This window comes from Hemitrygon akajei, chromosome 1 (genome assembly GCF_048418815.1).
Source record: "Hemitrygon akajei chromosome 1, sHemAka1.3, whole genome shotgun sequence".
Lineage (NCBI taxonomy): Eukaryota > Metazoa > Chordata > Chondrichthyes > Myliobatiformes > Dasyatidae > Hemitrygon > Hemitrygon akajei.
Window position 1 is genome coordinate 188,741,324 of NC_133124.1, and position 27,005 is coordinate 188,768,328.

At 44.5% G+C, this 27,005-nt stretch overlaps 1 protein-coding gene across 3 annotated transcripts in view; it reads right to left on the reverse strand.

The window, feature by feature from the left end:
• The window catches only part of LOC140733538 (cytosolic purine 5'-nucleotidase-like), a 112,915-nt gene that overhangs the window by 25,197 nt on the left and 60,713 nt on the right, over nucleotides 1-27,005 (reverse strand). For 2 of the 3 annotated variants that reach the window (XM_073057008.1, XM_073057002.1), the window contains exons 8-13: nucleotides 23,314-23,367; nucleotides 17,819-17,902; nucleotides 7,489-7,530; nucleotides 5,358-5,465; nucleotides 3,992-4,058; nucleotides 2,667-2,837 (exon numbers count right to left, since the gene is read on the reverse strand). In XM_073057008.1, coding sequence (XP_072913109.1) covers nucleotides 2,667-2,837; nucleotides 3,992-4,058; nucleotides 5,358-5,465; nucleotides 7,489-7,530; nucleotides 17,819-17,902; nucleotides 23,314-23,367 — 526 coding nt within the window. The remainder of the gene's footprint in view (nucleotides 1-2,666; nucleotides 2,838-3,991; nucleotides 4,059-5,357; nucleotides 5,466-7,488; nucleotides 7,531-17,818; nucleotides 17,903-23,313; nucleotides 23,368-27,005) is intronic. The other variant, XM_073057017.1, reaches the window with a different exon arrangement.

Here is a 27,005-nt window from a genome sequence, read left to right on the forward strand (position 1 = left end):
GGTGGGCGGAGAGTTATCAAGGAAGTGAGGTACCCAGTGGGAAGTACTATTTCCAATGTACTATTCTCAGCCAGCATGGGATTAGAAGAGCCATCAGCTGCCAATGGCTTAGTGGAACTAGGGTCAAAGAGAGGAAAGTGAATACTTAAGCAGATTCATATTTGCAGAAGGTTTTCAAAGGCTTAAGGGTTCATTTTATTGTCAAAGTATGCATGTACAATACAACCTTGATATTTGTCTTCTCCAGATAGCCATTAAATACAGAAAAACCATGGGGGTTGTTGAAAGAAAAGCCGTCACTCCCCTACTGACACGAAAAAGATAAAGAAACAAAACCTGCAAACCCCAAAACCCCACCCCCTCCCATGCATAAAAACTAACAGATCGCCGACACTCCCAAAAACCCCAAAGCCCCAGACCCCTCCCTTGCTAAAAAAAAGCAACGATAACGTCAAAACTTCCCAATCCCCTCTCTCACACATAAAAACCAATAGATTTACTAATACAGGAAAACACCAATAACAGATCCCAAATTCCCAACTTCTCCCTCGCCTAAAAACACATAATCTACCCACCAATCGGCAACAAGAAAGAAAAGACTGAAAACTGAAGGGGACCAATAGAAAGTATAGTCCAATAATCACACAAAACTCAGAGTATCGAAAACATCCTTCCGTCGGCTTTTAAGAGAGTGGCCACACGAACTCAGTCCTTCCATGAAGAGCGACCGCCACACTGGGTCCAAACATGACTGTCGCTGAGGCAGCTACTGACCCTGTGGCCTCTGTTGAGAATGGTCACTGACCTCCTCCGTATTCACCTCAATACTTCAATCTTCCTCACCGCTTCGAGACCGAGTCATTCATGACTCCACACCCGGTTTCTGAGCTTTTCACGAGGCAGCTCATGTTCTTAGTCCTTTTTGGGTTCCCGTCTCTAGTCTTCTATATGAGGCACCTCCCCGCACACAGCAGAACGTTAGGTCATTCAATCAAATTCCAAACTGCCTGTCACAGTCTCCAACAGTTTCCATAACACAATCAAGACAAAAAGAACAGGCAGAAGATGTAGAGAAAGTGAAATCATCATTGAAGAGACTGGCTATCTGAGAGATGTCACCTGAGGAATCGTTGTTTGCTGGCTCCATCTTGACCGGGTTTTATGCAATTACAAATAAAACCGCAGAATTAAAGGCAATGGACTGTTATAGAGGTATGGTCACTCCAAACAGGAAATGCTGCAGCCAGTTTTGCATGTTAAGACTGGACTAACTGCAATGTCATATAGACTGATTAATCCTTTCTGTAACATTGGCTGATTGATAAGTGCAGCAAGGACACTGGAGATAACTCATCCGCTCTTCTGTAAATGATGACTTTGGATCTTTTATACATTTACAGGACAAATGGGACCTTGGTTGACCATTTATGGAAAATGAGCATCTCAGCCTTGTCTTAATATTGTCTGCAGGATTCCTTGAACTCACAGCCTTTTAATTCAGATGCTAGCGGGTTACCGACTGAACCAGAGTTGACATGCTAGGGCAATGCAGCTGGGTAAGGAGATGGGAAAGACTCACAGCATTTTGAGAGGCAGATACTGATGGGCAGAACAGAGAATATGTTGGGGGTCATGATTTATCTTGGTAAACAAGGGCAAAGCTACACAGTCCAGACACTGAAATAACCATACCCAAGCTTCCTGAAATAGAGAGGAGGATGAGTACAAATTGATTTAAGGCGATGAACATCAATTTCTTGAACTTACGGTAATTGCTGCCCCCCCCTCAACATTCCCCATTCCCATTTCCCTCTCTCAGCCCCCTGGTGCTCCTCCCCCTTTCCTTTCTTCCATGGCCTTCTGTCCTCTCCGATCAGATTCCCTCTTCTCCAGCCCTGTATCTCTTTCTCCAATTGACTTCCCAGCTCTTTATATCACCCCTCCTTCTCTCCTGGTTTCACCTATCACCTACCACCTTGTATTTCTTCCTCCTCTCCCCCCATCTTCTTAATTTGACCTCATCTTTTTTCTCCAGACCTTATGAATGGTCTTGGCCCGAAACATCAACTGTTTACTCTTTTCCATAGATTTTGCCTGGCCTGGTGAGTTCCTCCAGCATTTTGTTGGTTGAATTGATTTAAGGAGTTGGTTTGTGAGGGAACAAATCCAATTAACTTCATTCCTGACTGACTGCTTTTAGCATGTGATGACTCAGTCAATCAGTTAATAAAATAGTTAACAAATTACCTCCTTTCAGCTCTCCCCATCATCTCTCCCAGACCTGATGAAGTGAAGATGAGGACCAATGATTTATGCTCAAGGGAAACAGACAACCAAATTCCCTCAAGGAATAGAGCTACAAGACTGCAGATGCAAGAATCTGGAAATACAGACAATCTGCTGGAGGAACTCAGTATGCCAGGCAGCATCCATGGAGGGAAAGGAAAACTGATAATGCAGGGCTTTGACCCAAAACATCAACATTCTGTTTTCCCAGACAGATGCTGCTCAACCTTCTGAGTTCCTCCAGCAGTCTGTGTCTTCCCTTTCGTAACCAGATCTGGGTGAATTCAAATGCGAAGGTGGAGGTTTGTTCTTGTTTAACAAGATGAGATAGTAAAGGACAACATAGGATGCAGTTTTAGTCCCGTTTCGAATGAACTCACCACTCTTCTCAGTCCAGACCTGCAGTTCACGTGCCAGTTCAGGCACAACCAGGAAGGTCCTCCAGCCCTGTCGCTTCTTGGATTTGAGGATGTCTCCAAAGATGTGATCTCCAATGTACAGAATTTCTTTACCCTTCACCCCCAGCAAGTCACAGATCATGTCTGAAGACCCTAGGGCAGCAAGAGCAGGAAAATCTTTCATCAATTCACCACCTTTAATTCTCAGGAGGGATGTCCACATTTAAAACCTGTCCATCAATCACTGCAATGCAGAAACAGGTTATGTGACCCAACCCAACCATTTTCATATTCCACAGCCTCATCCTTCTGTTTATCCTCAGGTTCCTTTACTTCCCTTTCCTTCAACGTCTATCCCATTCTCAAACAGCGACATGACCGCAGCTTCAATCATCAATACCAATTCCATAGCATTCTCTCAGTACCACACCAGAGCCCATCTTAGATTTTTGTATCCTGTTCTGCAGGGTGAGCAAAAGAAAATTGAGGAGATCCACAAAAGTCCTTGTCAACTCTCTTCCCTGAACTAATGAACTTTCCAGTTAAAGATCTCACCATCTGTTTATAGGATCTGACTGAAAAAAATTGATTTCACTTCTCAATCAATTTATCAATTCGATTAAGCTCTGAATTGTCTTGGTGACACAAAAAGCAGTACTATATGGAAAATATTTCTGTTCTGCAATGTGCACAGTGCTATTCCTAAAACAATTTATAGTGAGATGTGATTCTTGAAAGGACCAGAGTCCACACATCGGCGTAGGAAATGCAAGTTTTAAAACGGATTAAAACCAACCGTTTAGAATGGGTTCAGATCATGCGTTCTGCAGTCGAGCAGTTGCCAGTAACCTTGAGGCATCCTGAACGTAGCAGTCCCACAAACAGAATGAGTGGCAGGTGCTCACCAGGCTCCACCCTAGCACTGTCACGTTGCCAAAGGCCTGACTCACTGATTTTAAATCTCTTGGATAATCAGAGACATTTCACGATGTATAAATTGGTGATATTCTGGATATTAAATTTAAATATGCCAATTGCTAAACTTTCTCTGAAGGTTGGAGACTCCACTGAAGTAAAGGGAACCAGGCCTGATGCATGAAGGGCCACAAATGATATTTGTCTTGACCACTCGGCTCATTACACCTCTGAGCTCAAAGGTATAACGCTGTTTGATTTTCATTTTGATAATGTTTGTTTAAAAAATTCAGGCAGAGTCTCCAGTGCCCTTATTTGGGTGGCATTTATTGTTCTTCTGAAAGAACGTGTGCTACTGTGTAAATGTCGTACAGGCAGCACAGCTGACTCACCTCCAGAGTAAACCACGCCCTGTTGCAAGGGGCCTGTGTAGGTGCCAATCCGAAGCTTTCCCGATTCCTAGTTTGAATGGGACAAGATCATTAATAAATAACGTGCACTGTGTTGGCTAAAAGCTCAAGGAAAGAATATCATTGTGAAAACAGGAGGCAGAGCTTAAGAGGACGATGGTGCCTAACGGCGACTCCTTTGCTTGCATCTTCCTAAACAGCTCTAATTCTATCTTTGATATCTCTTTTTTCCCCCTTTCCAAGGTTCTTTTGAAGACCCTGACCTGGAGTTAAACGCTGACTTCGGTTCTTTGTGGAAATGGGACCCGCTCTTGGGGGCTCACGACCGGCCGCTTTCCGATATGCCGAGGATGCGGCCTGGAAGACTAGCACGCCTTCAGGGTGCCGGATTTTCGTGGCTCCAGAGGCGGGCGGGCGGATTCGAGGCCGGTGCCGCCGCCTGATGTGTCGTGGGAGTATAAGCAGTGAGCTGGCCGCCGCCTGATGTGTCGTGGGAGTATAAGCAGTGAGCTGGCTGCCGGCTGATGTGTCGTGGGAGTATAAGCAGTGAGCTGGCTGCCGCCTGATGTGTCGTGGGAGTATAAGCAGTGAGCTGGCTGCCGGCTGCATGGCCAGAGACCCGAGTTGTTGGGCACAGAGCTTGGAAAAAGCAACGCAACAGACAACACCATAAATCAGCGAGTTGTTTTTGTTACGTCTCCCCTCTCGTTGGGAAATGGAGACACCTCTTTTTCCCTTATTAGGGAGAGAGAGAGAGAGCCTGTGGTATGTCGAATTACCGGGCGAACGAGTAGTCTTTGGGGAACTGCAAGTATGTGTCTTTATTGATGCTTTGCTGCACGCTCGAGTGCCCGGTGGTGGGTGCCGATGCTTTTTTGCTGGTGGGGGAGGGAGGGGTCGTCGCTTTGCTGCTGCTTTTACGTGGGAGGGGGAAGCTGGGGGGGGGCTTTGGGGTTCTAACATTTAACTGCCATTCATTCTTTGGGGCACCCCTCTGTTTTCATGGATGGTTGCGAAGAATAAAACATTTCAGGATGCATATTGTATACATTACTCTGACATTAAATGTACCTTTGAAACCTATTGAAAATGTAGTTCTGTTGCCATATTTGTAGCCACGAGATTTGCTCTATGCTCAGGAGACAAGTGCTGAACAGACTTCACAGCTCAAAGCGAGCGCAGGGAGCAAAATGAAATGTTGATGCTTAACGACAAAGTACTGTGGGAATTGGTAATCCAAAGAAAATCTCTGACAAACGGTGAGAAACCAATCCCTGTCGCAGCAGGAAGGAAGGTGGAATTTCACACCTAGCTCCTTATCAGCACAGAAACAGATCCTGTTACTCACATTGTCAACTTGCCTGATGACAGTCCCTTCTCCAAAGAAGAGCGGCTTCCGTGTGTCCACCACAATCAAGTCAAAGTAGGTATGCCAGCTGTGGTGTGAGGTGCCTGGCTGGAAAGGGAAAACAGACACGTCATGCCTCTGAGTGCTCTGCCATCTTAAACTGTCTCCCATCCCTGCACGCTCTTGTCCCCAACCTATCTCTTTGAGTCCTACAAGTCTCTGAGATCTCCTGATGCATCATTAGCAATCAACCTTTCAAATCTATGGAGCCTCTTTGCCAGGCCTGAGTAGCCACACCTCTCCCTTTACCTCTTTGACCAAGTTATATACCAACCTGGTAACCTTTGCTTGGCTTCATATTAAACCTAGTTTAGTTGTGTTTCTATGAAGCACTTCTGGACTTTAAAGGCACGTAACTCAAGGCATAAGATGTCTTACAATCCCAATAGGACATGGTAGGTTTGATCTACTGTGGAAATGGTACGAGAACAAGCTGACCACATTTCTGTCCACCTTCATTGAAGGAAAGAGGTGCTCAATTCACTAAAGGAAATATCACACACAGTACTTGTTACATGTACTTGTTTACTAATAAGGCATACTAATAGTCCTTATTGAATCTAATGGCATAGGTAATTCCTGACAGTGAAAAAGGAAGTGTGTGTGTGTGTGTGTGTGTGTGTGTGTGTGTGTGTGTGTGTGTGTGTGTGTGTGTGTGTGTGTGTGTGTGTGTGTGTGTGAGAGTGTGTGTGTGTGTGTGTGTGTGTGTGTGTGTGTGTGTGTGTGAGTGTGTGTGTGTATGTGTGTGTGTGTGTGGAGGGAATGAGAGAGGAAGGCAGAGCAGGACAGGCAAAGAGAAAGGGGGAGAGTAATGGAGTTTTAAAAAATAAATTCAAAGAATTGTACAACATAGAAACAGGACATTTGGCCCAACTTATCCGTGATGAGGAAGTGGAGCCAGCCCCATTTGCCCGTGTTTGTGAGGGGGAGGGAATTAAGAAAGGGAGGGGAAAGAAAGAAAATACAAGAGTGAAAGACCATGTGTAGATACTTCATGGTCAAGCAGGGCACTGAAGATAGTGAGGATGAGATTTCATCACTGCTGTTCATGCAGATTAAAAACATAAACAAAACACTTGATACTGAGGCACTTAAACAAAACAGTAATCAGCCAGTGTGTAGGTGCATGAGAAAGTAAAGGTGCTCAGACTAGGTTCTGGTACTGATCCATTGGTGAATCATTGCTTATATTGGTGCTGGATTACGTGTTTTTTCAGGTTTTGGCACACAAATTCCTCTTGGTTCGAGGAGACTGAGTGTGACTAAACCTCTGAACTGAATGTACAGCTGCTTTTCTTGAAGACTAGCCAGAGGTGATGGATAATGCTACTCACCATTTCTACCTCTGTTACTTGTAACACAATGTTCTCGTCTGGATGAAAAGGACTTTTCTTTCATACCCAGAAGACCAAGGAAATCATTGTGGACTTCAGGCATGCTAGGAGCCACACTCACGTCCCCATCTATATCAACGGAGCTGTAGTGGAGCGTGTATAAAGCTTCAAATTCCTTTGGTGTCCACATTTCCGAGGATCTCACCTGGTCCCTGAACTCCTCCATCCTGATCAAAAAGGCGCAACAACGCCTTTATTTCCTGCGGAGCATCAAGAAGCTCACCTCTGTCCCAGGATACTGACGGACTTTTACCGTGTGCCATTGAGAGTATACTCACCAACTGCATCTCAGTGTGGTATGGCAATTGTCCTGTATCGGACCGCAAAGCAATCCGGCGTGTGGTGAAAACTGCCCAGCAGATTATCGGCACCCAATTGCCCACCGTTGAGAACATCTACCATAAATGCTGCCTGGGCAGGGCGAAAAGCATTATCAAGGATGCATCTCACCCTAACCATGGACTTTTTACTCTCCTTACTAAATAAAGCATTTGGCTTTGTATCTGTACTCGGCACAATGACAATAAAGTTGAATCTAATCTAATCTAATCTAATACCCCATTGTAGGAGATATCAAGCATCTGTTTCTAATTCCCCTTTTTACCTATTACTATTTATAATGCCTGGACAACCTATGTAGTCTTTGTGGCTTGAACTGTATTGGTTTGGATCCTTACCTTTGGTCCAGATGGGAAGTCAAACAAGAAGTTCATTATTGCCTGTAAAAGAAATAAGTTTGAATATGAGCATATCACAGATCAGGGTGCTGTGGACTGGAGAGGTCTCCACCTTTGCCTCATCACAAAACTCTCTCCAATAAAAGTCTTTCACTTTCCCATATCAGGGCTCCAGAGCTGAAAACCAACAGCTACAGACACCAGATGCCAGAGATAAAGACAGGAAAGAAACTGTGTGGTAACACATCCACTGAGAAATTTGCACTTGTTGGCTGATTTTTCATTCACTCATTTTCCACAGTCTGAGTGTAGGAGGCAAGGCCAGTTTTTGTTTGTCATCCACACTTGTCTTGACAACACAGCAGTGAGCTGCTCTCTGTGAACCTCAGCTGCAGGGGAGTGAGTTCCAGGATTTAGGACCCAGTGAAGATGAAGGACTGGTGATAGCCTTCCAAATCAGGATAATGTGTGACTTGGAGGGGAAGATGTAAACGCTGGTGTTCTCATGCACCTGGAGCCCATTTCCTTGACTCTAGAGTAGCTGTCAATGCAGAAGGACATTTTACAGACAGTCCTGTGCATGACCTCACATTCGTAGGGGGATCTTCTTCAGTGAACCTCAGCAGCAGATGCTGAGAAGCTGTGCAACAGTGGTCCCTGTCATAGTCTTTGCCTCTTATGATTCATAACTTCAATCTAGTTGTGTCATAAGTGGAAATGAAAAATATGAACTCAAATGTAAAGGGAAAGTACATGGTTAATGGTAGGAGCTTTGACTTTGTATACAAAGAATACACAATGCCTACTTTCAATGAAATGGAAATTTGTAAGCATACAGTTTGATTAAAAACCAAATTATGAGCTTAGCCCTCACCCCAAAACAGTAGTACAGATCAGGCGCTGAATGGAAAGTAGTGCAAGGGCTGATTGATCTGCTCCTGCTCCTGATGTACCCAGATTCAATGTTGAGTTCTGTGCTAAGTGTGCTGACTCAGTCAGGGTCTGCTGGGTGATAATAGTAGATATTTTCCCCAGATTTAGAAGGGCAAAATCACCTAGAGTTTCTGTTCTCAATTCCTCTCCAGGGATTTCAGCTCTTAGGAGAAATTAAAATAATACACCACGGATAAGTGGTGTGAAGTAGTAGTCTGAATTGGCATCAGACAAGTTAAGGACTGGCCCAAATTTATGAATTAGCTCTTTACATCGATACAAATTCCAAACAACAGCCCTATGAATGGGTCAAGCATGTCATGCAATCTCGGGACATTGGAAACCATTTCATAGGCAATGAAAGTTTTGAAGTTTGCAGAGGGATTTGGACCAGTTGGAGGAATGGGCTGAAAATGGCAGATGGAGTTTAATGTGGACAAGTGTGAGGTATTGCACTTCGGAAGGTCAAACCAAGGTAGAACATACAAGGTAAATGGTAGGACACTGAGGAGTGCAGTAGAACAGAGGGATCTGGGAATACAGATACATAATTCCCTAAAGGTGGCGTCACAGGTGGATAGGGTCGTAAAGAGAGCTTTTGGTACATTGGCCTTTATAAATCAAAGTATTGAGTATAAGAGCTGAAATGTAATGGTGAAGTTGTATAAGACATTGGTGAAACCGAATTTGGAGTATTGTGTGCAGTTTTGGTCACCTAATTACAGGAAGGATATTAATAAGGTTGAAAGAGTGCAGAGAAGGTTTACAAGGATGTTACCGGGACTTGAGAAACTGAGTTACAGAGAAAGATTGAATAGGTTAGGACTTTATTCCCTGGAGCGTAGGAGAATGAGGGGTGATTTGATAGAGGGATATAAAATTATGATGGGTATAGATAGAGTGAATGCAAGCAGGCTTTTTCCACTGAGGCTAGGGGAGAAAAAAAACAGAGGACATGGGTTAAGGGTGAATGGGGAAAAGTTTAAAGGGAACATTAGGGGGGGCTTCTTCACGCAGAGAGTGGTGGGAGTGTGGAATGAGTGTGGAATGCGGGCTCACTTTTGACATTTAAGAAAAACTTGGACAGGTATATGGATGAGAGGGATTTGGAGGGATATGGCCCAGGTGCAGGTCAGTGGAAATAGGCAGAAAAATGGTTTGGCACAGCCAAGAAGGGCCAAAAGGCCTGTTTCTGTGCTGTAATGTTCTATGGTTCCATGGTTCTAAGTATAGACATTGTCATAATCAAGGTGCACAGCCTTACCAGGAACAATGAACTGAGTAACTAGATAGGCTGTTTTAGTGATGTTGCTGAAGCAATAAGTGTTCAGAGAAAACCAGGAGAATTGCCCAGATTCATGGCATCTTCCACCCTACCATGAGTGATAAAGTTTTAGAAAGAAACTAATGGGATTAAAAGCAGACATGTCACCAGGCCTTGATGGCTTACACACAAAGGCTCTAAAGAAAAGGCTGCAGAGACAATGAGGCCATTGGTCGAAGTTGAGGGGATAGGTTTAAGGTGAAAGGAGAAAGGATTAAAGGGGACCTGAGAGGCACATAGGGTGGTGGGTCTATGGAACGAGCTGCCAGTATAAGTGGTGGAGTGGGATACAATTACAATGTTTAAAAGCTTTTTAGTTGGATACATGGACAGGAAAGGTTTAGAGGGGCCTGTAACAAACACAAGGAAATGGGCCTAGCTCAGGAAGACACCTTGGCCAGCATGGATGATTTGACCCAGAGGGCCTACTTCCATGTTGCACAACTCAATGTCCCTATGATTGTGATCTAGTAGGATACTATGAAATGGAAAGACAGAAATGTAGCATCCTTGTTCAAGAAGAAAGGAAAACAAAAAGTAGGTAAGTGTGAGTTAACAGCATCTGTTGTTGGCAAAGGTTCCTAAGGTTGTCATAGCCAGCGGGGAGGTAGTGGGGATAAGCTCCCACTACCTATAAGTACTCCAAATGGCGTGTGTCTCTAACAGTCTCTGACAACAAAGTCCAACTCCAGGCCTTCACGTGTGGCTTAGCTACTAAGCCTGGCGGAACTGTTTCTACTGACAAGAGAAGGGGCAAAGGCGGACCACTGGTGCCTCAAAACCAGTTGCTTCGGGTAGTGGGCTCGTCAGCCTTGGACGGCAGCCCACCTAGGAGAAGGAAAGCTCTGATTTTAAACCTCCACTGCCTTGTGGCCGTACCCACCCATGGGAAAGGCTTCGGGAGTAAACCCCGAGGAAGAAATCCGGAGCCGGGGTCCCCAAGGCAGTTTGATGTTGTTTACAACTTCACTCTGGCAACCTCTGCGATGACACTGCTGCCAAGCTGTATCGGCGCTTGCCCTTCCCTCGGACTCCATCAGTGACGTGGAGAGGGGGAGCCCGCTGCATGGGCAACAGCCGGTTCTTCAAATCTTCCTGCCCAAGCTTCCTACTTTGGATAGGACACAGTCCACCAGAGGAGCAAGCCTATGATCCCCTGGGATCAACAGCGGCCTACTACTACTGTTGGCAAAATGGAGTCTATAGTCAAGGACGAAATTACTAGTCATTTAGAGAAATTTAAAGCGATCAAATCCTATCAGAATGATGTTATGATCGGTAAATCCCTTTTGACAAATTTTCTATAGAATGTATGTAGCTGAGTTGATACAGGGAACCTGTACATGTACTAGGACTTCAAGAAGGCTTTTGATGAGGTGCCACTGAGTGAAGACTGGTTATTGCACAGAGATGAGAAAAATAAAGCTTCTGGCAAGAAGCATGTAACTAGTGGCGTGGCCTGACAGTCCATTCTTGGCACTCCATTAGTGACTATTTACACTAATGACCTGGAAGAAAGAGAGCGTAAGGTGTCTTACTTTGCCAGCGATTTGAAGCTACGTGGGAGGGCATGAAGCATTGAGGATATTTAGGATTATAGTGTGTGAGTTTAAACTTTGCAAGTGCTGTTTGATATGAGGAAGTGGGAGGTTATGCACTTCTGTAAGAGAGATCAAAAAGCAGCTGACAATCCAGTTGGGAAAGATTGCAATTGAGTGATATACAGGAAATCTGAGATGTTCTTGCGCACAATTCACAGAAATGCTGGGGCTGGCAAGTACTGCAGGTTAGGAAGGCAAATGGCATAATTGGCCTTTATTGCAAGGTGACTGGAATTTAGAAACAGGGTGGTATCGTTGCTAAAGTACTGGTACTGCTGCGGTTACACCTAGATTACTCTGCACAGTATTGGTCCCTTACTTACAAAGGATATATTAGCACTGGAGACCGAGCAAAGATTCGTTAGGCTAATTCCAGAGACAAAATCATTCTCCTATCATGAGCAGCTAAAGGATTGGAATTTGCTGAAGTTGGGAAGAATGAGCAATGATTTTAGTTAAACATAGAATACCCCCAGAGAAAGGTGACAGGGGACACTAGTGGAAGAATCTCACACACGGAAACATAAGTATGGAAGCCCAATCATTTAACACATTGTTTACACTGCTTATATTTACATTTACATCATTTATCATTATATTGTAATTTGCCCTTTACTGTGCCTATTGTCTTGTTTAGTAATTATTGCACTGTATTGCACTGTTTTGTAGTCCCGTGTAGGTCTGAAGTCTAGTGTAGTTTTGTGTTGTTTCAGGTAGTCTAGTGTAGATTTGTGTTGTTTCATGTAGCACCATGGTCCTGGAGGAACGTTGTCTCGTGTTTACTGTGTATTGTACCAGCAGTTACGGTTGAAATGACAATAAAAGTGACTTGACTTGACTTGACTGAGGTATGCATTACAGAGAGTGGTGAATCTCCGGAATTCTCTACTTCAAAGGGTTGCGGGGGCTGGATCGTGTGGGGTGCTTACATGTCTTTGAGAGATCAGAAATTGAGGGTTTTGGGGAATCAACAAAGAAAAGGAAATAAGGCCTGGGGCAGAACCACAACAATCAGTACAGGTTTAAGGAGCCGATTGATCTACTTCAGCTCCTGAGTTCTCTTATTTAAAGAGATTTGGAACTATAGGTAATGTTTCACTAAAGCTTGTTTGTTAGCCATCTGTTTTATGTATTTAGGTACTTGCACTTGCAGTTGGAGTAGCTGGAACAGTAATTAAGGTGGTGCACGCTGCAGGTGCAGTGTGATAACACTGAAGGATAAAAGAGAGAAACTGTGGGCATTCTGGCTTTCCACAAATAGCCAGAGAAGAGTGTTGTATGCTTCTGTCATTGAAACTACAACCCTTGAACCTGGACAGAAGTTAAGGCAAATTTTCCAGATTAATGGCAAATTATCATCAGCTACATGCCTGGGGCTGTTTTCACACTCCAAACTCATTGATGGAGCCGTCTCTACACTGATTGATCGAGGAGATTCACTACATTCCAGTTACCCCTGAGCATTATATGATTTTGTCCCATTCAACATGATCCACTTAACCCCTTCAGCACTCCTAAAAAAAACAAGCCAATTTGAGCTGGGTGGCATACTGTTACGAATATGAAGTTTCTCCCTCAACAGCAATGTCAGGTTTTATTGGAGGACCGGGCCATCCACCGCTGTTCTGAAAGTTGTTGAATATTACAAAGCTTCAGATCTAATCCCAGTGGATAAGGTTTTCATCAAATCCACCAGATCTAGTCGAGTTGCCCTTACTGCCACGACCTCCACCCCTCCCCACCAAACCTTGACCCCCTCCCCATGAGACAGCCAGCCTCTAATTGGTCTTTTCATTCCCTGCTCTAAGGGTTCCACTTCTCAGTTTCTCAACCACAGATCATTTCCAACATTCACCACTGCTTGCCCGTTAATATTGACTCTAATTACGCCACGGTAAATAACTCCGCCACGGGTGGTCCCAAGCCCGGCTGCGAAAGGAGGGTTGGGTATGGGGCTAGCAACCCCATCCCATAAAAACCCAGAGCTACAGAAACCGAAGACCCCACTCCAGCAGGGTTTAAAAAGAAGATATCGGAAAATGGATTGCCGTGGTTGAGTACGGGGAGGCCTCGTTTGATTCCTAGCTGGCGGTGTTCATTGGGCAGACAAGAGAATTTAGTTTTATTCACTACCTAACAAGAACAGTCCTGTAGCTCATTCCCAACGGCACCCCCCCCCCCCCCATGTGTGGTGATCCACACTGCTGAGTGGGGAGGCCCAGGATTCCAACCCAGCAACAATGAAGGAACAGTAATATATTTCCAAATCTTTGTGGTGTGCAACCCAGAGGGAATCTGTGGGTGGTGGTGTTCCCCTGCGACTAATGCCTTAGTCATTTTTGGCGATGGATTGGGAGGTGCCACCAGATGAGCCTGGTGTGCAAATGCAGTGCATTTTCTAGGTAGTACATAGTACAGCCACCGTGTGGCACTGCTGATGGGTGAAAGAAAGAAAGTGTGTTTTCCCCGACGTTTCGTAACTGTGGGGAAAGCTAAAGGACTCTATTGCAGAAATGAGCAGCAGGACCAACTCAAATCCACAAAGCTTTCACATGACAGATCAGCAATATTAGTTTCTTTCAGTTATTTTAAACAGGTATTAAAAAAGGGGGTAAATAATTTAATTGCAATGTTTTTTTTAGAATAAAAACTTTTTATGCAGCTAATCATAAACACTAGAAAGTCTGCAGATGCTGGAAATCCAAAGCCACACACACAAAATGCTGGAGGAACTCAGTGAGTCTGTTGAAATAAATAAACAGTCGGCATTTGTGGCTGAGACCCTTCTTCAGGACTGAAAAGGAAGGGGAAGACAGCAGAATAAACAGGTGGGAGGAGGGCAAGAAGGATAGCTGTGAGGTGACAGGTGAAACCAGGCGGGTGGGAAAGATAAGGGGCTGGAGAGGAAGGAATCTGATAGGAGAGGGGAGTGGACCATAGGAGAAAGGGAAGGAGGAGGGGCACCCAGGAGAGGGTAAGAAGAGGAAAGAGGCCAGAGTGGGGAATAGAGAAAGAGGGGAGGAGAAGAGAAAATGTTATTTTACCAGAAGGAGAAATCGATATACATGCCATCAGGTTGGGAGCTACTCAGAAAGGATATAAGGTGTTGCTCCTTCATCCTAGCCTCATCTTGGCACAAGAAGAGGCTAAGGACTGACATGTTGAAATGGAAATGGGGATGGGAATTAAAATGTTTGGCCGCCTGGAAGTTCCACTTTTGGCAGATGGAGTGAAGATGCTCAACGAAGCGGTCCCCCAATTTATGACGGGTTAGATTAGTGGGGCAGGGAAGAATGGACAAGGGAATCCCTGCAGAAAGTGGAAGGGGAGGGAGGTAAAGATATGTTTGGTGGTAGGGTTACTTTGGACATGGATGAGGAAGGTCTTAGCCTGGAGGCTTGTGGTTAAATCTGGTGGGGCCAGGATTCACTGAGCCCTTTAAGGATGAATTGGATACATATGATGAATAATAATTTACAAGGCCACAGCGAAGGGGTTGTGTCATGGAATGAGTGTATTGTTCTGGTAGGGAACCAGCATGGACACGATGGGCTGAATGGCTCGCTCTGTGCTGTAATCATGCTGTTTCTACTCTATGTCTTCCCACGTCAAATGGAGAGGGTGAGGCTCTGTCATATGATTATAAAGAAGTCACCACGTGTCTATTAGACACATAACAAAGCAACAACAGACAGATATCCCTGAACTTCAAATTCAATCAAAACTCAAACTATTGGAAAGACAAATAGAATGGTATAGCATGAAGGGAGGTTATGCAGGCCAATGTTAACAGAGTGTTCCAATAAATCCAATGCCAAACAGGTTGTACATTTTCCCCTCTCTAATTCTCTTTTGAAAGCTATTACTGAATGTACTCCCACTATTTCTCAGGCAGCACAATTGCAATTAGAAAAGTTTGCTGTGTGCCTGAAATAATAATAAAAAAATACTCAGCTGATGGAATATTGACTACAATATATAAGAATATTCAAGAAATAGCTTGAAATTAGACCATAAAACATAAGAGATAGAAGCAGACACGAGGAAATCTGCAGATGCTGGAAATTCAAGCAACGAAGGGTCTCGGCCTGAAACGTCGACAATGCTTCTCTCTGTAGATGCTGCCTGGCCTGCCGCGTTCCACCAGCATTTTGTGTGAGATAGGAGCAGAATTAGGCCATTCAGCCCATCGAGTCTGCTCAGCCATTCATTATGTCTGATTTAATATCTCTCTCAACCCCATTCTCATGCCTTCTCCTTGTAACCTTTGCCATCCTGACCAATCAAGAACCTATCAACCTTCACTTCAAATATACCCAATGACCTGTTCTCCCACGGCCATCTGTGGCAATGAATTCCACAGATTCACTACTCTCTGACTGAAGAAATTCTTCCTCAGCTCTGTTCCAAATGGATGCCCCTCTATTCTGAGGCTGTATCCTGATCTCCCCCACTATAGGAAATACTCTCTCCACATCCACCCTGTCCAGGCAGTTCAATATTCAATAGGTTTCAATGAGATTCCCCCCCCCCATTGATTTGAGTTCATGATTCCTGTTATTTAAAAATAAAATCTGTTTTATGTGTTTTGTAACGTAATTACTTTTGATTTCTAGTGGAAGCTCATAGTTAGAGTGACCACTTCCAGTGGTGACAAACTTTTTACAATTTTCCCAATATCGTTCAAGCATGCAATGACATCGTCAAAGCATACGACCAAAATTTATGCTGTTTTGGCAGAAATTGGATCTAAAAATCCTGACCTGTTGGTTTAACTTAGCAAGTTGGCATACATGTACAGATTAAAATGTTTCAATAGACAATAGACAATAGGTGCAGGAGTAGGCCATTTGGCCCTTCTAGCCAGCACCACCATTCACTGTGATCATGGCTGATCATACACAATCAGTACCCCGTTCCTGCCCTCTCCCCATATCCCTTGACCCCGCTATCTATAAGAGCTCTATCTAACTCTCTCTTGAATGCATCCAGAGACTTGGCCTCCACTGCCTTCTGGGGCAGAGCATTCCACATATCCACCACTCTCTGGGTGAAAAAGTTTTTCCGCATCTCAGTTCTAAATGGCCTACCCCTTATTCTTAAACTGTGGCCTCTAGTTCTGGACTCACCCATCAGCGGGAACATGCTTCCTGCCTCCAGCATGTCCAATCCCTTAATAATCTTATTTGTTTATTCATGTCTGCGTTTCCACACAGACATGAATGCTTTGGCCACAGATCCTGTCACAATGACTTCATTCTTCCTCACAGGCTTTGCCAAAACCGATTGTTACAATCCGGGTTCATGGATCACAGTGTCCTGCACTGGGTTTGGACTACCGGTGGGAAGGGATCCTGCAATCCCATCGGAGGCTACTGCTTTCCCTTTTCCTTCCACCCCTCCGACCGTGCTGCTTTTTGTCACTTCCCCAGCTGCACAGAGACAGCACTTCAACTCTCTGACCCATTTCCGAGCAGGCGGTGCAGTGTCAGTGAGCTCTGTCAGAAACAGGCACAGCGCATCTCAATGCAGCTATAAAGCAGGCAAGACCGTGACGATACTTCATTGGGAGTTTGCGGAGATTTGGCATAAAAACACTCAAAAACTTCTATATATGTACCGTGGAGAGCATTCTGACAGGCTGCATCTCTGTCTGGTATGGAGGGGCTACTGCACAGGGCTGAAAGAAGCTGCAGAGGGTCGTAAATCTAGTCAGCTCCATCTTGGTTACTAGTCTACAAAGCACTCAGAGCATCTTCAAGGAGCGGTGTTTCAGAAAGGCAGCGTCCATTATTAAGGACCTCCAGCACCCAGGGCATGTCCTTTTCTCTCACTGTTACCATACAGTAGCCTGAAGGCACACTCTCAGCAAATCTGGAACAGCTTCTTCCCCTCTGCCATCCAATTCCTAAATGGACATTGAACCCATGAACACTATATAAAATATTGTTCCATGAACAATGAACAAAATATTAAAAATATTTTAAATATTTTGCACAATTTTTAATCTATTCAATATACATATACTGTATTTGTTTTATTATTTTCTTCTATATTATGTATTGCACTGAACTGCTGCTAAGTTAACAAATTTCACGACACATGCCGGTGATAATAAGCCTGATTCTGATTCTGAAAGATAAAGGTTATTTTTTTTAGAAGGGTAACTTTCATAACTTGAGCTCTTTTCCATGTGGGTCCCCAAATAATTGCTGGGACAATGTACAGAACATCAGTAATGGGAGAAACCTCATTTCTGGGAGGTGTGCTGCATTTTTACTCTTGTTATTGTTGTTGAGTTTCCCAGATCAGCCTCTACCACCACCAGAGGAGCCAGCAATAGAAAACCCTTTGGAGAACATCCTACTCCACTCGAGAGATTGCATAGCTACTGCTGTTGCTGATTACCCAGTGGCGCGTCTCTGCGATTTACTCAAGCATCCTCAGAAGCCCCGGACAAAATAGAACTTACGTTTGTGTAGGGGTAATCACTGTTAGTGGCAAGGAAAATCTTCCCCACTTCTTTCATTCGACCCAGGAGCAGTGGCAGGCGAGGCTGTGGAGAAACAAAAGTTCCATTCCAGCTGTTCAGCGGTTGCTTTTCTAGGGTGCAGGAGATTATCGGATTACAGGAGTTGTGGGGGGATGAGGGAGGGGTTGAAATCACTATTGGATGGGTCAGGACGGTGCTTGGTGTGGGAGTGGGGGCCTCGCACAAAAGGAAGCAGCTCTTGGTTAAACATAGGGCATTTAGGATGGGAAAGTATGTATTCTTATTTCAATACATAGGGTTGCATGATTCCCTAGATGACTGAAGCAAAAATTGTCACGAGTTATGATCAAGAAGAGGGAATTTGATAGGCAAATGAGGTTAGGACTGCCTGTGGAGGAACATGGGTGGACTGCCTAGTTCTGTGATAAAATTTCTATGCTTCTTAGGGGGATAAATGCAGCTGCCACCTAAGATCACAGCATGATGATCGAGAAATAAATGTTCCTTCATTACTCTGCATATTAAAACCTGAAGCACCCTCCCTGACAGCACTGTGGGAGTACACCATTACTTGGACTCCAATGAGGCAGCAGAAGGTCAACAAACAATGGGCACTAAATACTAGTCTTGCCAGCGGTGCTCACGATGAGCTAAACAGAACAAAGCAGCTCTGCATTTTGGCCCAGAGAGGCAGGCTCGGAATGTCGTTGAGACCTGCAGATGCTTGCTTTGTGGTTGCAGTCTTGCAGTTTGTCACAGATACCAACATCAGCAACAGAGCCTGTGAATTACAATCTGTGGAGCAATTTCTGATGGGTTGATTTACAGATACTGGAAATCCGAAGCAACACAAACAAAATGCTGAGGAACTCAGCAGGTCAGGCAGCATCCACGGAAATGAACAGCTGATGTTTCGGGCCAAGACCCTTCATCAGGACTGAAAAGGGGTAAGCTGCCAGAATAAAAAGGTGGGGGGGGGGGGTGAAGGAGGATAGCTAGAAGGGGATAGGTGAAGGTAGGAGCATTGAAATGGTAAAAGGCTGGAGAAGAGAGAGGACCATAGGAGAAGGAGGAGGGGTCCAGGGGGAGGTAATAGGCAGGTGAGAAAAGGTTAGGGGCCAGAGTGGGGAATAGATGAAGAGGGGAGGGGGCAAGGAAACATATTTTACCGAAAAGAGACATCAATATTCAAACCATTAGACTGAAGGCTACCCAGACAGAATATAAGGTATTGTTCCTCCATCCTGAGGGTGGCTTCATCATGGCACAGGTGGAGAGTAGACCATAAGAGAAAGGGAAGGAGGAGGGACATGTTGGAACTGAAATGGGAGTTAAAATGTTTGGCCACCGAGGAGTTCTGCTTTTGACGGATGGAGCAGAGGTGCCTTGACGAAGTGGTCCCCCAATTTATGTCGGATCTCACCGATGTCGAGGAGACCACATTGGGAGCAGCAGACTCAATAGACAATCCCAGCAGATTTGCAGGTGAAGTGTTGTCTCACCTGGAAGGACTGTTTGAGGCCCTGACTGGAAGTGAGGGAGGAGATGAAGGGGCAAGTGTAGCACTTTGGCCGTTTGCCAGGATAAGTGCCGGGAGGGAGAACAGCCAGAAGGGACAAATGGACAAGTGAATCACAGAGGGAGCAATCTCTGCAGAAAGCAGAGAGAGGAGGTGAGGTAAAGATGTCTTTGGTGGTGGGACCCCTTTGGAGATGGCAGAGGTTGAGGGGAATGATGTGTTGGATGCAGAGGGTGATGGGGTGCTAGATGGGACCCACGCAAGTGCCCATGGTTATGACAGTAGTGAAAACTGAGAGGAAACTACTGACATGATGAAGGAAACCCTGAACACTGTCAGAGATGGAGCGCCTTCATTGCTGCCCTAATTGCCAGTGGACAATTTGTGACGTATCGTGTGCTTCTTGGAGTGCAACGTCAAGTACACGTTAAGCAAATACACGCACAGGCATCTTTGCTCTGTGGAAACGGAACGAAGACCATCATCCTCAACCTCGGGGGGATAGCCACGACGGCCAGTGGACAGTAAGTAAATAGGTAAGTTACTGAGCGTTGCAATTCGTCGGGCAGGAAGGGTCTGTTCCGCGCTGTAAGTCCAAACAAAGTAAAAACAGACCTGTGTCATCACTCATTGAAGGGAGTACGTAAGCAGCTGGAATCAAAGAAATCTACAGAATAAATTTGCCCTATCATGTTCTTGTCAGCCAAGAGAAAATTATTCAGAGAATTTCCATTTCCCAGCACTTGGTCCTCAGCTCTAAGGTTTCAGGAGGTTCATCTAGGTTTGATTATGGTTTCACATTTTTCATTGTTTCTTCATGTTTTTGGAACCTGGGCATTGCTGGCATGACCAGTGTTTATGGCCACTTGAGAAGGTTATGGGGAGCCATGTTCTTGATTTGCCTCTGCTCTCCCTGTGAAGCTGCTTCCATTAAGCTGTTGGGGAGTGAGTTCCAGGATCTAGGCACAGCAATAAAAGACAGGCAGTGTACTTTCAGGTCACGGTATTACAGAGCTTGGAGTGGAACATGTAGGTGATGGTGTTCCCTTGCACCAAATGTTGCTGTCCTTCTTGGTGGTAAAGATGTTGGGTTTGGGAGGTGATGTTAGAATAGCCTAGCTGAGTAACTCCTGTATATTTTGTAGACAGGACACACTGTAAATATCATGCGTGGGTGGAATGAATGGTGGATGAGATGCCTTCCATGGTGTCAAGCTTCTTGAAAGTTGTGTGAGCTGCACTCATCCAGGCAACTGTATGATCACACTCCTGTATTGCATTGTAAACTTACGCCTTCAATCAAAGTCAGATTTATTAGTACCTATATGACATGGGCCGACTGATGGCTCCAGAGCGAAGGTTCCTGAGTTCAAATCCAGTTCCTGGATATGTTTTCCATTCGTGCCGGGTTGAGTGTCGAGCTCACCACTTGGCCTCGTAAAAAAAACCCCACTGCGCTATGAGAAGGACGTTGGGGACCACTCACAGAATCTTTCTCCAAGACAACCACTTGAAAAAAAAAGTGGTCACCGAGGCTCTGGCAGAGTATGGCACACACACAAAAAAAGACATGGTTGAATGGCTTTGGAGTATTCTGCACCCCACAGCCTTTGTACCTCTCCTTGCGGCCACAATACCTATGTGGCTGAGCCAAGGATCAATGGAGACCCAAGGATGTTGGTGGTGAGAGACCTGGCATCGATAATGCCAATGAGTGTTCCAAATCTCCAGCAGTCTGAGGGAAAATTTTTCATGTTTTCGTTCTATGCTCCATTACCACATCCACTGCAGGAGATTGGTCCATTCCTGTAGCCAAGTGGGAAAGCTGAGACTTTACCAAGTCTTATTATAACTGTACTAAGCCATCGACACAGTCTGCATTGGCAGTGGGGATAAAGTGTTAAGCATACAGCAAAGAATGTGTCAAATATAACACAGGCTGAGTCACAGGGGCAGGGGTGGATGTCACTCACACGCAAACAGAATCAACAGAATCACTTCCACTGGAAAATGTCACACGCTGATGCCGGGACAGAAGAGGCAAAGGAGCAGAAACAAGATCTTTTATCCTTTGCATATTTATGCTTATTCAGACATTCATCTACAGTCAAAAATTGTTTTTCTTTGACGAGGTAGAGCATCAAGATTCAGCAGTGATAACTGCTGCTCCTGAGTGTAAGGAAGAGGGGATATGACAGTCATCTGTTTAAAAGGAAAAGGTAAATTCCTTCCTCGTCAATAAGAGTATCTCACGGTCACTTCCCATAGGTACTGGCAGCCTAGTAACAGCTTAGGTAAACAGAAGCAGGAGTAGGCCACTTGACTCCTCGAGCTTGCCTCATCAAACAGCTGCCAAGCTGCCCCAGGTCTCACTTCCACTTCTGTGCCAGCTCCCATTAGCTGTCAATTACCTACTCTTTCAAAAATGTAGCTACCTCCTCTGTAAATGCGCCAGTAATCTGGCCTCCACAACTCTCTGGGGTAGTAAGTTCTAGAGATTCACCGCCCTCTTTGTGCGAAGTAAACCGTATGCAGCTCACTTTAAAGGACCACTCCATAAGCTTGTAACAATGCCCCCTCACTGGAAATCTCCCATTAGTGGGAACAATTCATCAGCTTCCCTGTCATTCCCCCAAGGATCTTATTTTTCAATGAAATCATCCTTGATTCTTCAGAATTCCAAAGAATACAGATAAAGACAAGAATTTATTAAACAAATGCAGGATAGCTTCTGGTTACCAGCTCTGATTAGGTACGTTTCTGGGTTTATTCCTGCTTCTAATCAAAAGACCCAGTCAAACGTTGGTTTCTTGGCACTCCTCGTTATGGTTATACAGAACAAAATCACTTATCAAAACATAGAACAGATTTAAAAGTCCTCATCAACACACACTAAACGTCGGGGCTCAGAGGGCGGGCTGCATCTCTGGAAGTGAATGAACAGTCGACGTTTCCAGCTGAGACCCTTCTTCAGTGCTCAAAAGGGAAGGGGGAAGACACCAGAATAAAAAGGTGGGAGGAGGTGAAGGAGGACTAGCTAGAAAGTGATGGGTGAAGCCAGGTGGATGGGAAGGGTAAAGAGCCAGAGAAAAATCCTCTTTTTGTCTCTTTCTGGAGAGTAATCTGTAGTTACTGAAGACTCCGGAGCAGCCTCACCAGGCTAGCAGCCCTAGAGCCACTAAACACCAGGAGACGAAGAGGCACCCAGCAGTGAGATAGTATAGTTTATTGGGTAGTGCCACAGCAACAGCCATGCACTCAACATCAGCAAACCCAAATAATTGAGTTTGGACCAGGAAGGGAAAAGCAGAGGAACACACATCAGTATCATTGAGTAGGTCAGCAGAGGAAAAGTTCCTGGATGTCAACATCTCAGAAGATCTCTCCTGGACCCAACACATTGACGCAATCATGAAGAAGGCACAGCAGCAGCTCTACTTCGAGGCAAGATTGAGGAGATCCGGTATGTCACCAAACACTCTTGCAAATTTCTATAGATATACAGTGAAGAGCATTCTGACCAGTTGCACCACAGCCTGGTACGGAGGCTTCAATGTACAGGATCGCGAGAGGATGCAGAGGCTTGAAGACTTGACCAGTTCCATCACTGGCACAATCCTCTCCATAATTCAGAACATCTTCAAGAGGAGGTGATTCAAGTAGGCAGCACCCGTCACTGAGAACACTGACTAAGGATCTGGGGCATGCTCTTTTCACTACTAGCATCAGGGAGGAATTACAGGTGCCTAAGGGCCTACATTCAACAATTCAGTACCAGCTTCTTCCCCCTTGGTCATCAGATTTCTTTTGTACTATTTACTTATTTTTGTAATTTTTAGTAATTTTATGTCTTTGTCCTGTACTTCTTGCCATTTAAGTCAATGATAATAAATCTGATTCTGATTCTGGGAGTTGCAATCTGAACACATGTGAAAAGCAGGAAGTATCTACTCACATCCTTCAGCACGTATTTTTCCAGGTTTCCCAACGTTTCCTTCTTTAAAATACCCTGAAAGAAAAAAAAAAGAAAGTTCAAATGAATTTCAGCAGGTTTATTTTAGCAGGGGCAACATGCATGACCTTCACTTGGTTATAAAGTTCACCACGTCAGAATGGGGCGATATTACAGACTGCCAACAGTCCGCGTGATTTAGAGGCACATATTTGTAGAGTGATAACAGACCATTGCAAGAAACATAAGGTTGTTATAAGAGGTGATTTAAACTTTCCATGTATTGACTGGGACTCACACACTGTAAAAGGACTAGATGGATAGAGTTTGTGAAACGCACTCAGAAAAGCTTCCTTAATTGGTATGTGGACGTGCCATCAAGAGAGTGGTCCATGGATTGAAATTCTAAGTTGGAGAAAGGTTGATTTTGATGGAGTCAGAAAGGATCTGGTAAGTGTGGATTGGGACAAGCTGTATTCTGGCAAAAGTGTACTTGGTAAGTGGGCAGCCTTCAAAAGTGAAATTTTGAGAGTACCAAGCTTGTATGCGCCTGTCAGAATAAAAGGTAAAGATAACAGGTGTAGGGAACCTTTGTTTTCAAGAGATATTGAGGCCTTGGTTAAGAAAAAAGGGAAGTGCATAGCAAGTATAGGCAGAATCAAATGAGGTACTTATGAAGTATAAGAAATACAAGAGAACACTTAAGAGAGAAATCAGGAAGGCTAAAAGAAGGCATGAGGTTTCTCAAATAGACAAAGTGAGGGAAATCCTAAGGGATTCTACAGATATGTTAAGAGCAAAGGACAAGATTGCTCCTCTGGAAGATCAGAGTGGTAATACATGGATGGAGCCAACATAGGTGGGTGCGATCTTAACTTACTTTTTTTGCATCTATACTCAGGAGATAGACAAATCTGCTTTTTTCATGGAAGTTCTGTGGGACTACAACTAGAGGTCATGAGTTAAGGGTGAAAGGTGAAAAGTTTAAGGGGAACATGAGGGGAAACTTCTTCACTCAGAGGGTCATGAGAGTGTAGGTAGGTACGTGGTTGAAGGCAATGGTCTTGCTGCAGGTTGATCAGAGTAGGCAATTTAAATGGTTTGGCATGGACTAGATGGGCCGAAGGGCTATTTTTGTGCTGTTTGTTTCTATGACTCTGTAATTCTACCTGGCACCGGGGAAACCGCTCCTGGAGTAACATATAGTTTTGATTTCCTGCAATAAGCTGCTATAATACCTGCATTAGAAGCCATCATATTAATTTGATTCCCAGACAGAAGGGGTCATTGTATGAGGGAAGATTAAATAGATGTGGCCTATCATTGATGGAGCTGGAAGAATCAGAGATGATTTATCAAACTGTGTAAGATTCTGAGGGTGATGCTGAGGGAGGAATCTAGAACTATTAAGTGATTGCTCTTTTAAAGTGGAGTTGAGGAGAAACTTGTGAATAATGGAAACTCTCTCTCCCAGAATGCCGTGGAGGCAGCATCATTGAGTATATTCATGGCTGAGATAAACAGATTGGTGGTCTATGGTGGATTTACGGGCAACAGGTAGAAATAAAGCCATGGTTCCAGTATGTTACCGGAGGCCCACCATGATCTGACTGTAACGGGCTCGAGGAGGAACTCGGCTTCAGCAGGCTCCTCTGTCCTTACGTTCTTATGACTGAACCATAGCCCACTTGACTCAAGCACAAGTATTTATCGTTTCCCATATCCGACCTGGAGGCTTTTTCAAAGGGAAAATAAAGGCTTGCTAACTGGAACATGCACCGCTGTAGATCAAGAACACTGAATAAGCAAATCATTCTGACCTGGATAAAGTACTGAGCAGCTCTTACCCCAAATCATAATGTTAATTCAGAAAATACACCCAAGTGAACCTAACCCATTATTCAGAGTCCTCAGGTTTAGCAGCCATGCTGTTGTAAGACCTGACTCAAACATGCCTGGATTTGGAAGCTCACCTCTTTTGTATTCTCAGCAGTGCCCCGCTATCCCTTACTGGACTTGCTCAAGCTCTTGTAGGGTCTTACAAACAAAAGCAAGTCTTCCTTGGTGATTCATATGGCTGACGTTCAAAGAATCAGCCAGAGGCAAATCATGTCAACTCCTTCATGCTCCACCCACTGCCGCAATCACCTGGCACTTTATTCTTTTATGATTGACCAAGCTACATGAAAATAGGTTGTGATGAGAATGGTAAAACTCTGCAGTAGGATATAGATAGATTGAATGAGTGGGTGGTTCAATGTGGAAAAGCGTGAGATTATGCATTTTGCTAAGAGGAATTAAAAGGTGGACTGTTAACTAAATGGAGTAAGATTCTGATAAGAGGGATCAAGATATTCTTGTGAACGATTCTAAAAAGGTTAGCAGATAAAGGCAACAAGTGACTAGGAAGGCCAATGGTATGTAATAGCATAGAGCAATACAACAGCTGAATGGGTCATTCAGCTCAACTTGTCCACCCAGACAAGATGCTTATCTACTCCCATTTGCCTGCATTTGGTTCATAATTTCTAAACTTTTCCTATCCACACCCTCTCCAAAGGTCTTTTATTCAGCCACTTCCTTGGGCAGCTCGTTCCATATACATTCCACCCTCTATGCAAAGAACTTGCCCCTCACGTACCTTTAAAACATTCACCTCTCATGTCAAACCAACACCCTCTAGTTTTTTGATTCCCTTTCCCTGGGATAACGACTATATCTATTGGTCTTTATTGAAGTGGTGTTGAAATTTAGAAATAGGGAAGTAGTATTATAATCATACAGGGTCCTGGTGAAGTCCAACTTCACCATGCAGTATTGGCTCCTTTTTAAAGAAAGACATGCTGGCAGTGCAGGTGTCCAAAAGAGATACATTAGATTAATTCTTAGGATGACAGGGATGACAAGATGGCGCTAAATGGCAACTCCTTTGCTTGCATCTTCAGAAACAGCTCTTTAATATCTCTATTTTTCCCTTTCAGGGTTCTTTTGGAGACCCTGACCTCGAGTTACATGCTGACTTCGTTCTTTTGTGGGAATGGGACCCGCTTTCGAGATGTCATGACTGACTATTATCCGATATGCCAAGAGCACGGCCTAAGATCCTAGGCCTTTGGAAGCCTAGGATCTCCGGGCTCTGGAGATGGGCGGATGTGTCATGGGAGCGAGAAGATCTGTGGCTGTGCGCCCAGAGACCTGAGATCTTTGGGCACAGAGCTCGGAAAAAGTGGTGCAATGGACTTCTGACATCGTAAACCAATGAGTTGTTTGTTATGTCTCCCCTCTCGCTGTGAAATGGAGACATCCCTTTCTCCTTTATTCGGGAGAGAGAGAACATTCGGCATGTCGAATACTGGGTGAACGAGTCGTCTTTGGGGTACTGGGGTACTGCAAGTCTGTGGCTTTGCTTGAGTGCTCGATGGCGGTTACCAATGTTTTTTTTACTGGTGGGGGGGAGGGGGGATCGTTGCTTGCTGCCACCTACGTGTGGGTGGGAGGGAGGGAAGCTGGGGGGGACTTTGGGGTTCTAACATTTAACTGTCATTCATTCTTTGGGGCGCTTCTCTATTTTCATGGATGTTTGCAAAGAAGCATTTCAGGGTGTATATTGTATACGTTTCTCTGACATTAAATGTACCTTTGAAACCTTTGAAATATCCTATCAGGAGCATCTGTATTTACTGGAGTTTATTAGA